Below are 13,740 nucleotides of genomic sequence, written 5' to 3'. Positions count from 1 at the left end.
TGTTTAGCTTCTTTAGCATCTTGGCGGTCTTCTTCACCATGAGAGCAAGACTTTCTTCATCATCTTCATCACTTGAGCTCTCATACTCAAGTCTTGTCTTGCCCTTATCTTGGCTAGCTTTGAATGCTAAGTCCTTCTCTTTCTTCTTTGTAGAGGATGAGCCATCTTGTGGCGTGATGTGCATGTACATCTCATGAGCATTGATCTTTCCCAAGATTTGTGTCGGTGTAGCGGTGGAAAGATCACCTTGATGTAGCACGGTCACAATGTGCCCATATTTGTCAATGGGGAGGACACTCAAGATCTTTCTCACAACGTCGGATGGTGACATTTGAGTAAGTCCAAGCCCATTGACTTCCTCTACAAGAACATTTAAACGAGAATACATTTCATTAGCACTTTCTTTGGGAAGCATCTCAAAAGAATTTAGCTTTTTAATCACAAGATGATAGCATTCCTCACGCTCACTCTTGGTTCCCTCATGGAGCGCACAAACGTCCAACCATAGTGCATGGGCGTCTTTGTGGTTCCTTACACGATTAAACACATCTTTGCAAAGGCCTCTAAAGATGGTGTTGCGAGCCTTTGCATTCCATTTTTCATAGTTTACTTCATCGCCTTGAAGTTGTGCGGCATTCTTAGGTGTTGGGAACCCTTGAGAGGCGGCTCTAAGAATTCCAACATCTAGAGCTTCTAGGTAAGCCTCCATGTGAATTTTCCAATATGGAAAATCATCCCCCTCGAAGATAGGAGGAGGTCCATCCCCGTGAGACATCTTGCTCTAAGCGGTTAGGCTTAAAAATATGAGCACGAGGCTCCAATACCAATTGAAAGGATCAAGATGCCCAAGAGGGGGGGTGAATTGGGCTAATTCTAAATTTTCTTGCAATAATCAAATCCTACGGATAGCCCAATTAACCCCTTGTGCCTAGAAAAGTGTTCCTATCAAATCAACGCACAAAGAACTTACACCCTATGTTCCAAACTTACTCTAGCATAGCAATTCTAAGAATGTAAAGCAAGTATTGAATTGCTCAAAGTAAATACTCAAAGTAAGTGCTCAAAGTAAATAGGGAGAGAAAAGAACACGGCGATGTTTTGCCAAGGTATCGGAGAGTCGCCACTCCCCACTAGTCCTCGTTGGAGCACCCACGCAAGGGTGTAGCTCCCCCTTGATCCGCGCAAGGATCAAGTGCTCTCTACGGGTTGATTCTTCGACACTCCGTCGCGGCGAATCACCCAAAGCCGCTCACAACTTGAGTTGGGTCACCCACAAGCTCCGCCGGGTGAACACCGAACTCCCAATCACCACCAAGCCATCTAGGTGATGGCGATCACCAAGAGTAATAAGCACGAACTCTCACTTGACCACGCGAAGCCTAATGAGAAGATGGATGCACACTTGTCTACTCTTGATTCACTAATGAGGTTTCACTCTTGGATTCTCAAATCACAAACACCTCACTAGGACCTTGCTCTTCTTGGCACTCACAAACGTGTTTCTCAGCTGTTGGAATGAGCAAAAGTGACTCCACTCATGAGTGGACCTTCTATTTATAAGGCAGCCTAAAAAACGAACCGTTATGAGCTTCTGCGGGGTGACTGGATGCTCCGATCGTTTTGACCGGACGCTCCGGTCAGTTCAACCCGCGAACAGTTTTCAAGTGGTGATCGGACACTGTCAGGGTCCGGTCAGTACCGACCGGACGTGTCCGGTCGCTCTTGGATGCTTACTATAAATGACCGGACGCTGGATACTCAGGGTCCGGTCACCGCTGACCGGACACGTCCGGTCGCACTTTCTCAAGTTTGGACCCTTACTGGAGTCGACCGGATGCTGGCCTCAGCGTCCGGTCATACGACCTTCCAGCGTCCGGTCACACCAGTCTTGTTCTTCACAGTCAAATGAACTGACCAGACCCTGCGACCAGCGTCCGGTCGCACCGGAGCCAGCGTCCGGTCAGTATTTGACCCTCCATTCACTTCCAACTTTCGATCATATGTGAATAAAGTTTGCTCCAAAGGATTTTAGGCATTCATAGGAGCTATCTAGAGCTAGTTTTCACAAGTGTGCACCACACCTAACTCACTAGACTCAACTAGGTCAAGCTACCTGTTCATACCCCCCTTCATAGTACGGCTAAAGGAAAAAACAAAGTCCTAAACTACTCTAAGTGTCTCTCCAACTTCAATTGACACTTAGAACTAGTTATCCTTAACCTTGTCGTCCATCCTTTGAAAACCGAAACGATTTCCATCGTAGGGGCATGACAACCTCGATTGCCCAATCAATCTCCATTACCATGACCTAACTTAGTTGCCTCTGCAAAATACACGTTAGTCACAGTAATCTTGTATTGACATTAATCACCGAAATCCACTTAGGGGCCTAGATGCTTTCAGGCTTGAGGCGGCGAAGGCCCACCATGAGATCGAGGCGGGGCTGCGGATGTCCCTGGCCAATACTGAGGCGGCACTTCAAGAGGCCTTGGCGGCCCTTGAGCCAGAGCGGGCCGCCCTGGAGAGGGCACAGAAGGCCCTGGAAGCAGAGCAGAGGGCCCGATTGGAGGCGGATCAGGAAGTGCTCATGCTCTGGAGCCAGGCGATGGGGATGGAAGACGCGAGTACCCGGTTGCGCGAGTAGGTGGCCCGGTAGGCAGAGGATTTCTCCACCCTTGAGGCCTCTCACACCAGTGCGTACCCTTTTGTTTTCTTGTGGTGTTGATTTTTCCCTCAGCCTATTTCTGAGTTTGTCGCCCTTCCTCCAGAGCTGGGTGAAAAGGTGAAGGCGCTAGAGCGAGACCTAGAGACGTCCAAGGTGAGCTTCAGCCAGAATGCCGAGGAGCCAGCCAAGTCCCGTGAAGAGCGACGTGCTCTCGAAGGGGATCTCGACCAGATCCGCAACGTTGCCCGACTCGTCGTCTTGGAAATCTTTGGGTCGGTGCCAAGTACCAGCGCGCTCACGGTCTAGCTGGCCGAGGTCCCGGACGCAGTTAGGAGCGGGCTATTTTATGGAGCGTCGGGGGTGCTGACCTCGGTGGCGATGCACCACCTGAACTTGGACTTCGACGCTATCTGCAGTGGGTATGCTGAGGGTCTGAGCACGGAGGACATCCAATCCATTGGGGTGAGCTTGCTGCCGCACGCGCGGTCGGTGTCAGAGCAAGTCTCCGCCAAGTGGGTGATGGACGTTCACCATCAAGACATGGCCCAAAGCATGCGTGGAGAGAATGCTTCCGAGCCTGCGGATAGCCCGGAGCCTGTTCGGGGGGAAATGTCGCCTCGGCCTCAGTCGAGCCGGATGCCGTGCCGTCAGGAAGTGAGCAGCCTACGCCTTCGTCGGTTGCACCGTTGTCGGATGTCGCTGGGTCAACCCAGTAGCATGTAAAAATATAATAGTAGTTAGTAAATGTAGGAAGTTTTAAGTTCATGGGGAAGCCCCCGTGTAAGATGTTTCATGGTGTGTTTTAATGACTGCAATTGGTTTTTGTTCTTGTGATGGAGTCGCTCCGTTCGGGGAAGCTTGTTCCCTTTCGTTCCTTAGTTTTTCCTTAGCATAATTTTGTTTTAAATTTCTTTCTATCTCGTACCTGCCCATTTGTTCCGTAGGTCACAACCTTGCGAGCCCGGGGTGTGGCCCGTGAGGCTCGGCCGGTCGTAGCCATAGGAAAAGGCGGGGTACGATCAGTCGGAATGTTCTAAAGCAAAGTTACGTAAGGTAAAACAAAGGAACAAACTACCCTTTTACTTAGGTAGGAAGGAGTTTCTCTATACAAAAGCAAAAGAGTACTTAAGGTAAAAAAATAACAAAGGGGTAGTAGAGCCCCCTAGTGGAGCCTCCGAGCGCTCCGAGCCGAACAGTGTTCGGGTCAGGGTGCTCTTGTAGGAGCGTTCGCTAAGTAAGGTAAGACTGAAACTTAGGAAAAGAATAAACGACATAGTTGTTCCAAGGTCCTTGGAGAGAGCATCGTCATCGTCGTCCTTCAGTCGATGCTTCCCTGTCTTCTTCCTCCTTTGGCCTGCTAGCCTACCTCAGCAGGCGCTTGAGGAGCTGGCAGTCTTTGTAGAGAAGGTTGACGGGATAGTTGTGGTTGGTGCATGGGCTCTCCATGAGCTCGTGAAAGTGGCCCAGAGGGTCTTGCCGGGGCTGAGTGCCCGCGTAATCTGTTGCGGCGGCCAACGCGGAGTTGGCCGGTCGGCGGTGATCCTTTCTGTTCTTCTTTCCCCTCTGTGTGAAGGGGCCCTCATCTTGATCCTGGTGCTTGGCCTTACCTTTGTCGCGGCCCTCGTTGAAGCATGGCAGAAAAGGCGCTTACTGGGGGTGTTGGACAAAGGTCCGTGGTTCCAGGCTGTCAGGGCTGGAATTCTGGTTGACGCTGCGCGCGTCTTGGTTCGGCCCAAGCCACGCGTAGATAGGCGGTCGATACAGGGCGGTCGTCAAGTCAAGATGAGGAGCGGTTGCGGCTCCTTATGCGGCAATCGGTGGTTGAAGCGATGACAGGGTGTGGTGCCCTATCTACTGCGTCCCTGTTCCTTGGACGGGGTGCGAGGTCGCGAGTCACGATACGGAGTACTCTGCCTGTTGAACGGCGGCGGTCTCCAATAGTGCCCAGAGGTTCTGATGGATTGGCCGTCCGCGAGGGTCGTTCGGCTCGGGCAGGTCATGCAGGAGCATTGCCGTGGTGGCAACGTTCTGACTAGCCCAAGCGAACTGCGGGGGATTGGTTCCCCTATTTGGGGTGTCGCGCTGGACCCAATGGGCGCAACCCCGGGCGTCGTTCGCCGGTCCATGTGCGCGGGGCGCAACGTGGTGCACCGAGCGCGTTGGCGCAGTTGGTGGCCGATGCGGCCACTGTCGTTGTAGATCCTCTCCGTGCTCGCACGTGAGCTCGGGGGTCTCCGCATGAGGGCCCGGCGGGGCGTGAGTCCGTGCGGACTCCGTTACCCCTAGCGGCCGTTCCGGAGCATCCGTCATAGCGCACTCGCGGGACGGGCGGTGGCTTGGTGCCACGTCGCCGATGCTAGAGTCATCACTCCCGACGTCGTCATCCATGAAGTCGAGACAGCTGGGACCATAGTCCGCCATCCCCACGAGTTCAGACGTGAGAGGGGCAGTGTTGGCATCCGCTGGAGCCCCCGGGCGTACGCGTCCGCGTGGGACACAAGGCCATAGGGGGATCGGCCGTATGGTGGCTGCGACGGGGACAACGGTAACCCACCGGGTATTTGGCGGAAGATAGAACATAGTAAGTAAATAACAACATGTATATTACTCACAGCGGGGTTTGAGCAGAGAGTTTGCTCAGAATGAAGCACAGATGCTGAGCCGTTGGAGTCGTGTGTCCCAAAGTTGATGGAGGACGTCCCTCCGACGGGTGCCGGGTCACGAGTCTCCTCGCGGAGGTGGAGTATGCCGAGCCGGTCGGCGGCAAAGTCCAGGCTTCTGAAGCGGAAGGCCTGGGAAGGCTCGAAGACGGGTGGAACCCGCATCCCGACGGGCGAGAGTGCGGGAAACTCTATCAAGCCGAAGCGAATCGTATCGCCCGAACCCGCCACGACGGGGGTGGCGGAGAAATGGGCCATCCGATTACCAAAAAAGTGTTGAACGTATAGCGTCCTCCCCATGGACGGCACCAACTGTCGGTACAGAAAGTGACCAACTAGTAAATATTTGTAGTTTTGTTGTACATTGTGATCGGAGGTGGCCTAGCACTCAATGACACGGGATTTAGACTGGTTCAGGCAATGTGCCCTACGTCTAGTGTGGGTCGGTCGGTGACTTTATTCCCGAGCCCAGGTGCTCGAAGTCTGTAGTGGGGTTACAAACGAGAAGGGGAAATGAGAGGTGTATGGTCGGTCCGGTCGGAAGGGCCGAGATCGGCAGGAGTTATGCTATGAACGAAGTGTCCAACCCTAAACCTGAACTTGAAGAAGTCGACTTAGGTTAACCCTCCTCTGTTCGGAGGGAGCACATCCCCTTTTATAGAAGAAGGGGATGGCTTTACAAGTGAGAGAGTGAGAGAGTACAGACGTTTCTAAGCCTTGTTGCCCACGCCGATGGGGATGGGACAATGGTGGGCGCCCGCAATACTGTTGATGTCACTGCAGAATGTCAGGTACATGTGGGAGGTTGTGCTGCTTTCTTCAAGACTGGAGGACATCGGTACCTGCAAAAATGCTGTCTCGCCGACTGGAGGCATGGCTTTACCATGTTCGCCTGGTACGGTGAATTCCGGTGCCCACAATACTGTCGATGCCCGGAGGCACGTGGGGGGTCTTACCGTACGGGTGTTTTTGATCGGCGCCTACAATACTGTAGAGGTAAATGTCGGCGCCTACAATGCTGTTTGTGGCAGGGTGGTTGTAAAATACTGTTCCGTAGGGTATGGTCCCTGGTGCCGTGGTTTGACTTGCGAGCCCTGTCTTGCCTTCCTTAGTACGCCTTCTGGTTCTTTCCAAGCGGGCGTCCCCGATCGGATGGCCCTAATCGGTACTGGCGCGCTAGTCGAAGAATAGCGATAGGCAGGATTTTCTATGAACCCCGGTCGGAGACACGGGGTCGGAGTTGGAGGCGGTCCTCAGGTCAGGCTTTCCGGGTGGAGGCCGTGCCAAGGTGGCCGGGGCCTGATGCTAGCGCTCCGATCGGAGAGGCCGTTCGGAGTTGGCCTGAGCCTGAGCTAGTGCTCCAGTTGGAAAGATGGGCCGAATGCGGCCAAGGCCTAAAGCGAGTGCTCCGGTCTGTTGAATTTAGACTCTCGGGCCGGTCCAGAAGAGAAGAAGGCCGTCCTCCTGGGCTGAGCCCTGGCGTGGAAGCCGGTATCCGAGGGACCCGAGTTTATGAACCCGACAAAATATTTCTGGATTAATAAATAAATCTACACGTTTGTGGAGAAAACAACAAATATACTGAACCAGGACAATTCGTTCTGCTGAAAGGCAAACTGCAGTTAAGCTTTACAACATGCTTTGCTCAGCCGTATCCACCATTCTAGAAAACCATACCAACGCCTCTGCTCCTCTCGATTCCCCCATTCAGAAATCAACATGCCTATACTGTTGAGTGTTGAGTTGAAGCTATTGCACCGACTGGCCAGCAGTTTTCGAACTGAATGAGGGGAAATCAACAGTGAGCCGCTTACGTCGCTAGCATCACGCAACACGGCACCAACACTACACGATCGCGCTATCTATACAGAGGATAATACGAAGCCAACCTAAAGCGCCACCAAATGCACATCAATAAGATCTTACAACCCTATCGGAAGAAGGAAAAGCATCGGAAGTGCCCCAAATGAAAGGGAACAGGAGCGACCACCACCGCGATCATCACGCCGTACAGCGTTTGCACCCGGCGATCGAGGTTGAGCCGAGGCCGCAAAGGGAGAAAACAAAGGGGAGGGACGGAGGTGTGTTTATACCTGTATACGGGGGCGGAGAGAGCGACGGCGAGGTGGGACGGAACGGATTCAGCGGCGGACGAGGGAAGGCGAGCGGGAGTGCGGGAGGCGGGGAGGACAGGCGAGGGCTGACGCTTCTCAGTTCCTCTGGTCCGGAGGGCGATTTCAAAATTTTGAAATGGCCGCCGTCGGAAGAGCGCGTGTTCACTTTCTCGTCGGCGAGGCGCCTTCTGTTTTGGGAGAGAGATATACCGTACCGGACGGCGGACGGGCCTGATACGGTCCAGCAACCGGAAATGGATTTCGGACCCTTCCGGCCCAGAATTATTTTTTACCTGCACCAGCAATCTGAGCTTTACGATTCTAAAAAAAAAGAAAAAAAAACAATCTGAGCTTTACGGGGCCAAATTTTACTCCCATGAATTGGGACTGATTTCGTTTTATTTTACTCCCTAAATGGTAAAATCAAGATATGCTTGCTCCATCAACATCTAGCACTGTATAATTTTCAAAAAAGAAAAACATCAAGTACTGTATATATAAATCATATGCCTGTCTCTTCCGACACATCCGATAAATCATCAGCCTGTTTGGCTGGGGCTGAAACAATCGTATACGATCGTGGATTATTACTGCTGGCTGATTTGGTGTGAGAAAAAAATACTGTTCTGGCTGAAAATTTACGATCGTTTACGACCAAACGAACAGGCTGCATACGCCTCAGTGGTTTCAAGTGGAAGAAGTATCATATATCTCCTTAATTGTTAACATATTTAATGTTCATAAATCAAATCCATTAGTTAGGTAGATTTAAAGCACTGGTCCTCAATGATTTTTTTTTTCTCTGAAAACACTCAGTGATATGTTGATATGGGCATATGGCACCAAGAGCATCGAAAACCCCAATATTAAGGGAGCTTAACATTTTGTACCGATATAACTCGTCTATGATGAACCCAAACTTCGCATATAGTAAAGAAGAGGCATAGAATGTGAGATGCCATATGGCATGTGGGGCATCGTATACGCGCACTCCGCCGTGCGCGGAGATGAATGCTGCAGGAAACAGTGGACCAAACAGTGTAGTGAACAGTACCGGAGGGCCTCATTATTGTCACGAACAATGCCCAGCAAATTAACAATGTCGTAAACAGTGGCATAGGGAGTCAGGATCGTGGAATTCATTCCGTTTTGAGGGATCTTATTATGAATTACTTTCCATAAAACTATCTCCAGAATCAACTAGGGTTGTGATTTGCACGTTTTAAATATTGAGGGAGCAAGAATATATCTATATTTGTATATCTTATAAAAGTAAACTCACTATTTTTAATTCAACATGCAAGCTATTCACATCATTTCCTCACAATTTCAAATCCTCATGTAAACTATCCACACCATTCATTATCTAAATCATCATCCATTATAAAGGGTGTACCCAATGCAGAGAGCTCCCGCTCTGTGTGGGGTCTGAGAAATAGTATAAGTGGCATGCCTTACCCTCGCCTGCGCAATGCGAGGAGACCGCGACTCGAATCCGGGACCCTCCGGTCATAGGCGGTAAGACTCTATCGCTTACACCAGGCCTAAATCATCCTCCATTATAACTAAAAAAAATATCCAAATCATACCCATTAAGTACAATTATTTTTTCCTTAAAAAATAGGTTCAGCTACTATTTTCAATCTAATCAAAATATAAGGCATCCATATTCTAATATAGATTTGTTTCATCCTTCCATCATCTTATAATTCAATCTAATATTCTGTTAGACTTTTTATTGGATTCTTCCACTATATTGCCTAGTTTTGACTACATGTCCAGCTTATACATGCAACGATTTTAATTCTAAGAAATTATTGTTACAATACGCAGGGTATTCTTCTAGTTCTCCTCTTCTTATAAGGTTGAGGGACAGAGGGAGGAAAGTTAACCAGGACAAAAATTGAGAGGTGATATGGCCCTTTCCTATCTAAAACCACCAAGAGGTGTGATTTGCACAATATTAAATAGTTGAGGTAGTAAAAGATATATGATTTTGCAGTTCAGGAAACATAATCGGACTGGGTCAATAGTTGAGTGAGGTTTTAAATATATTTTCCCCTCTAAAATGCTGAAGTACATGGTAAAGTTCTGATGGAGAGTGTTGGATGCAACATAGGAGAAACACCAGGAGTTTAAGTGAAAGATATAAAAGAGAGTTTCCAAGAGATTGGATTCCATCCCAGAATTTCCTCATAAATTGCTATGGAAAGCCATCTCATAGTAATATTATAGGATTTCAAGATGGCTAGTCCTTTAATCCAAAGGACCACATGGGGCCATTGAAGCAGACAGGAAAAGCAACAGAACAAAAATGCTTTTCTTTCATAGTATAAGAATGGTTCTGCGCAAAAGAACACACACCAAATTTTCCAAAACCAATATGACATATGATGTTTATTGATGAACACTTTGTGGGACACTTATTATTCAAATGGACAACAATACCTTTATGCCAACGATGTACAAAGGAACCTTAATTTAGGGGTGGCTACTTTGACAAACAATAGGGCAAGCTGTGCACATATACGACGGGCCGGATGTATCTGGAAACAATAGGAGAAGCCAAGGGCTAGGGGAAGGTGACTGTGTGACTTTTACTGCACAGGGGTGGCTGGCTCAAGCATGGTGAGCTAGCTTCTTCACTATTGAGGCCATGTACTTGCCCTGGTGCTCTGCAAGGGCGAGTTCTGTCTCACTAGGTTGTCTGCTGCCATCGCCAGCAAAGACGCCAGCACCATAGGGGCTGCCTCCTCTGATCTCATCCATGTTGAACATGCCTGAACCAAAGGTGTAGCCAATGGGGACGAAAAGCATTCCATGGTGCGCTAGCTGGGTGATGGCCGTCCAACTACAATAAACAAAGCATGGTCACTGATCAGGAATAGCTAGTGAATTCAGATACTTCTATTCTGCTACAAAGATTATATAGAGAAAAAATACAAGTCGCAAACAAGTAAGGAGAATGAAACCAAGGCATAAGGATTTCTATTCTTTTTTATTCTTTTTATGATCACAGGAACACTAGTCCCAGCCTTGTACTAAAGAATTATGATTCTAGAGCAATTAAGTAGCAACACCGTAAATTAAGTAATGGTTATTATTTATGCTTTAAGATTTTTTTTCATTTTCTTTGCATTGTTTTCCTTAAGCTGTTAAGCAGACTATGAAAGCAATTAATAAGGTATAGTCTGGTTCGTTCAAGTGAAGAAACTGAAAAGGATAGCCAACTGGCTACAAACTGGAATAAGGAGCATTTACCTAACAAGCAAAAATATCCAAAATCCCTTTCCCTTGAGAGAACAAGGGATAATATTTTTCAGCCAGTAGTAGTTTTGGTTAGCCTTTGTTTGGATGCAAGAATTTAAAAGGCCGCAATTTTGATTTCTCATAGGAACTTCTCAATCATGCATCTGTTTTAGTTCATCCTGATCTTAAAAATCTTGAATTTACTGCCCATGCTTAGGACTGTACCACACACTGCAGTTTGATCTGCACTGCGGCAGATATTGATCAGGTACACCTAAATGTACTCCGTACCATAGCATTAACTCAAAAGAGTCCTTTTTGTACAAATCATATCCAATGTCCTTAAATTCATCTATGACCACCCCGTGTTGTTGTTAATAGTCTCACTGTACAGCACCATGATCATCAATAATGGAGAAAATAGTGTGATGAAATCTTAAATTGCTACAAATATGGTTCTTCAGTTTCATATTTTGTAACAACCAAATTGGCAAATTGTTATCATCATTACCATGATGCAGGAATCTTGCTTTAGAAGCAATTGATAGTGAACTACGGGAAGTCGTCAAAATAATAAGAGCATTTCAGCTTCAATTACACATGTTACCGCTCATTTTGGTAAATTGTTTGTCGTTTTGTATATTATTATACTATTTAATAACATTTCCTAGTTGTAAACTCGCATTCACTGAATTAACTACAACGGAGGATGGAGTAGAAGTGCAAATTATCAAACATACAATAAAAACAGGTATTCTAATAATTGGGGAGAAGGAACACAAACAATTTCAAACAAAAGCAGAAAAATGAGTGAGGTGCTAAACTGATCCATGATTTGATTATTTCACACATGGAGCCTAAACCATCAGGCAGTGAAAACATCACAAATCCTTCAGCCAGTTAACGAACCAGGATTATACTATTGTAGGCTTGCTTAACCCTGAGTAAAACAGAAGGAAAAGAAGTCATAGACCTGTACTGGAGGTTCAGTTAAACACTTTTATAGCAACAAAGTATAGTAATTAATCTCAAGAAGTATGGCCTGTTTTCAGTTTTAAGAAACGACCTATCAATGGAATAGCAAGTGTTCGATTCTTCCTTCAAGAGCATGTAACGGGTATTAAATAAAAGAAACCTGAAAGAGTAATAAAGAGTGTTCAATTCTTACGCCGTGGTCTCCTGGCCCCCGCCCTGCGTTCCGGTGCTGACGAAGAACCCGGCGGGCTTCCCAGCGAGCTTCTGCGCCTCCCAGAGCGAGCCGGTGGAGTCGAAGAAGGCCTTCATTTGAGCGGCCATGGCGCCGTACCTCGTCGGGAAGCCGAACAACACCCCATCGGCCTCCTGCAGCTCGGCGGCCGACGCAATGACGGGGACAGCGGGGTCCTTGGGCGGCGCCTGCATCTTCTCCAGCACCTCCGGCGGGAGCGTCTCGGGGACCCGCCGCAGCACGGCCTCCAGGCCGTCCACCGCGCCGGCGCCAGCCGCCGCGCGCCGCGCCAGGGACTCCACGTGCCCGTACATCGAGTAGAACACGATGTAGAGCCGCAACTTCCGCGCGGCCATCGGCAAAGCCGCGTTGGCCACCTCCTCCTCGGGCGCCTCGCGCGGCACCGCCGCCGCGGCAGACGACGAGGAGGGCGCGGCGGCCGGTGGCTGGCGCTTCTTGCTGGGGACGCAGCCGCCGCCCTTGCCCATCTCTGGCGGCCGCGCTAGTCAACGGGCGACGGCTCGGTCTGTCCCTACCCCTTCCCAATCCAACCCAATCCCCGTCCCCGTCCCGCCCCGCTCGCCGCCGCACGCGGGAAACCTGCGCAAAGAACCCGCAATTTAGCGACGCCTCCGAGGAAAGCGCGGATCTGAGGGAGGAATTCCCGGGTCCCCAGAAGGGTTTTCCGTGATCAGGAACTCGGAATATGCGATCTCGGGGACGGGAGAGGGGCAGAAGAATAGACCTTGGAATTCGGCGGGGCCGGTGGTGGGGGTGGAGCGAGGAGACAGGAGAGAGGGCGAGGAGTGGAGATGTGCCAGCTCAGGGAGTGAAGCAGGGCGTTGGAGTCATGCAGAAAAATGGCTAATAATAGCCGGATGCCGACCCTGAGCAAGTTTAGTTCCTGGATTTGGGAGTAGCCAAATAATTAATGTGTTACTGTAGTATTTCATTTGTATTTGTGAATTATTGTTCAAACATTAATTAATTAGGCTCAAAAGATTCGACTCGTAAAGTACAACCAAACTGTACAATTAATTTTTGATTTCATCTATATTTAATACTCCATGCATGTACCGTAAGTTTAATGTGATGAAAAATCTTATTTTTACATAGTGTATTTTTCAGAAGTTTGGTGGAAACTAAACATGGCCCCTATAAATTTTTGCAATCTATCTCTCGTTCTTGCCGTCTATCTCTCTGTTCACCTATATAATAGTTATATTTTTACTATTCATTCATGACTCTCTCATGTAGTTTCTTAGGCCAGTTTCAATGGAGTTTCATCAGAGTTTTATAGACATTAAATATGCTGATGTGGCACTGTACGATGAAGAGAGATGATAAAAGTTTTATAAATGTAGAGAGAGTTTTATGGGAATAAAACTATTTTGCACTGTTTTCCCAATATAGATGTGTTGGAAACTAGGACATTAAATCCCCACTGAGTTTGGTCTTAGTTCTTGTGTCCATACCGGCTATAAATTTACAGTCCGTTTCTCCTCTTTTTTTTTCTCTCATCTACCTCAGTATTTAGTTTGATTATGACCCTTTATTATACTTGCTCTAAGAAAGATGTGTAGGGATAGAAGCTTAGAAGGTTTGGTTCACCTCGGTTTGGATAGGCTTAAGTTCACGCAAAATCGGTGTGAATAAGATCGTTCGTTGGTGTGATCATTAAGCAGTAATGACTGTATATCTCCTTCTGCATTGAGTGGCACCCTTCGCGGCCTTCTTAATTTTACATCCAATCCCAATGCATGACACCAACTAAGGGCTTATTTGCTTGCTGCAACGAGAGCACCAGCAATGGTGACTTATAAGCTACGTAAAGTATTTTTTATA

General features: G+C 48.3%; 2 protein-coding genes across 3 annotated transcripts in view; both read right to left on the bottom strand.

Moving 5' to 3' along the window:
- Positions 1–7,464, bottom strand: part of LOC136536671 (uncharacterized) — a 40,440-nt gene extending 32,976 nt beyond the window's left edge. The window contains exon 1 of the mRNA XM_066528883.1: positions 7,419–7,464. The gene's annotated coding sequence lies outside the window, so the exon portion shown is untranslated. The remainder of the gene's footprint in view (positions 1–7,418) is intronic.
- A 2,281-nt stretch (positions 7,465–9,745) lies between these two features.
- LOC136539058 (probable NAD(P)H dehydrogenase (quinone) FQR1-like 1) lies at positions 9,746–12,748 on the bottom strand. Of its 2 annotated transcripts, XM_066530987.1 has the most exons (3): positions 12,641–12,748; positions 11,857–12,495; positions 9,746–10,290 (listed from the first exon to the last, which is right to left on the bottom strand). In XM_066530987.1, the coding sequence occupies exons 2-3, from the start codon at positions 12,381–12,383 to the stop codon at positions 10,059–10,061; spliced, it is 759 nt and encodes a 252-aa protein (XP_066387084.1). In that variant the 5' UTR covers positions 12,384–12,495; positions 12,641–12,748; the 3' UTR covers positions 9,746–10,058. The 2 variants fall into 2 exon arrangements, with proteins under 2 accessions (XP_066387084.1, XP_066387085.1); XM_066530988.1 differs by having other exon boundaries at positions 11,857–12,727.
- Between the last annotated feature and the right edge of the window lie 992 nt (positions 12,749–13,740).

The sequence above is a fragment of the Miscanthus floridulus genome, chromosome 2 (genome assembly GCF_019320115.1).
Source record: "Miscanthus floridulus cultivar M001 chromosome 2, ASM1932011v1, whole genome shotgun sequence".
Lineage (NCBI taxonomy): Eukaryota > Viridiplantae > Streptophyta > Magnoliopsida > Poales > Poaceae > Miscanthus > Miscanthus floridulus.
The sequence above is the reverse complement of the archived record's forward strand: the minus strand, read 5'-3'. Positions and strand labels throughout refer to the sequence as shown.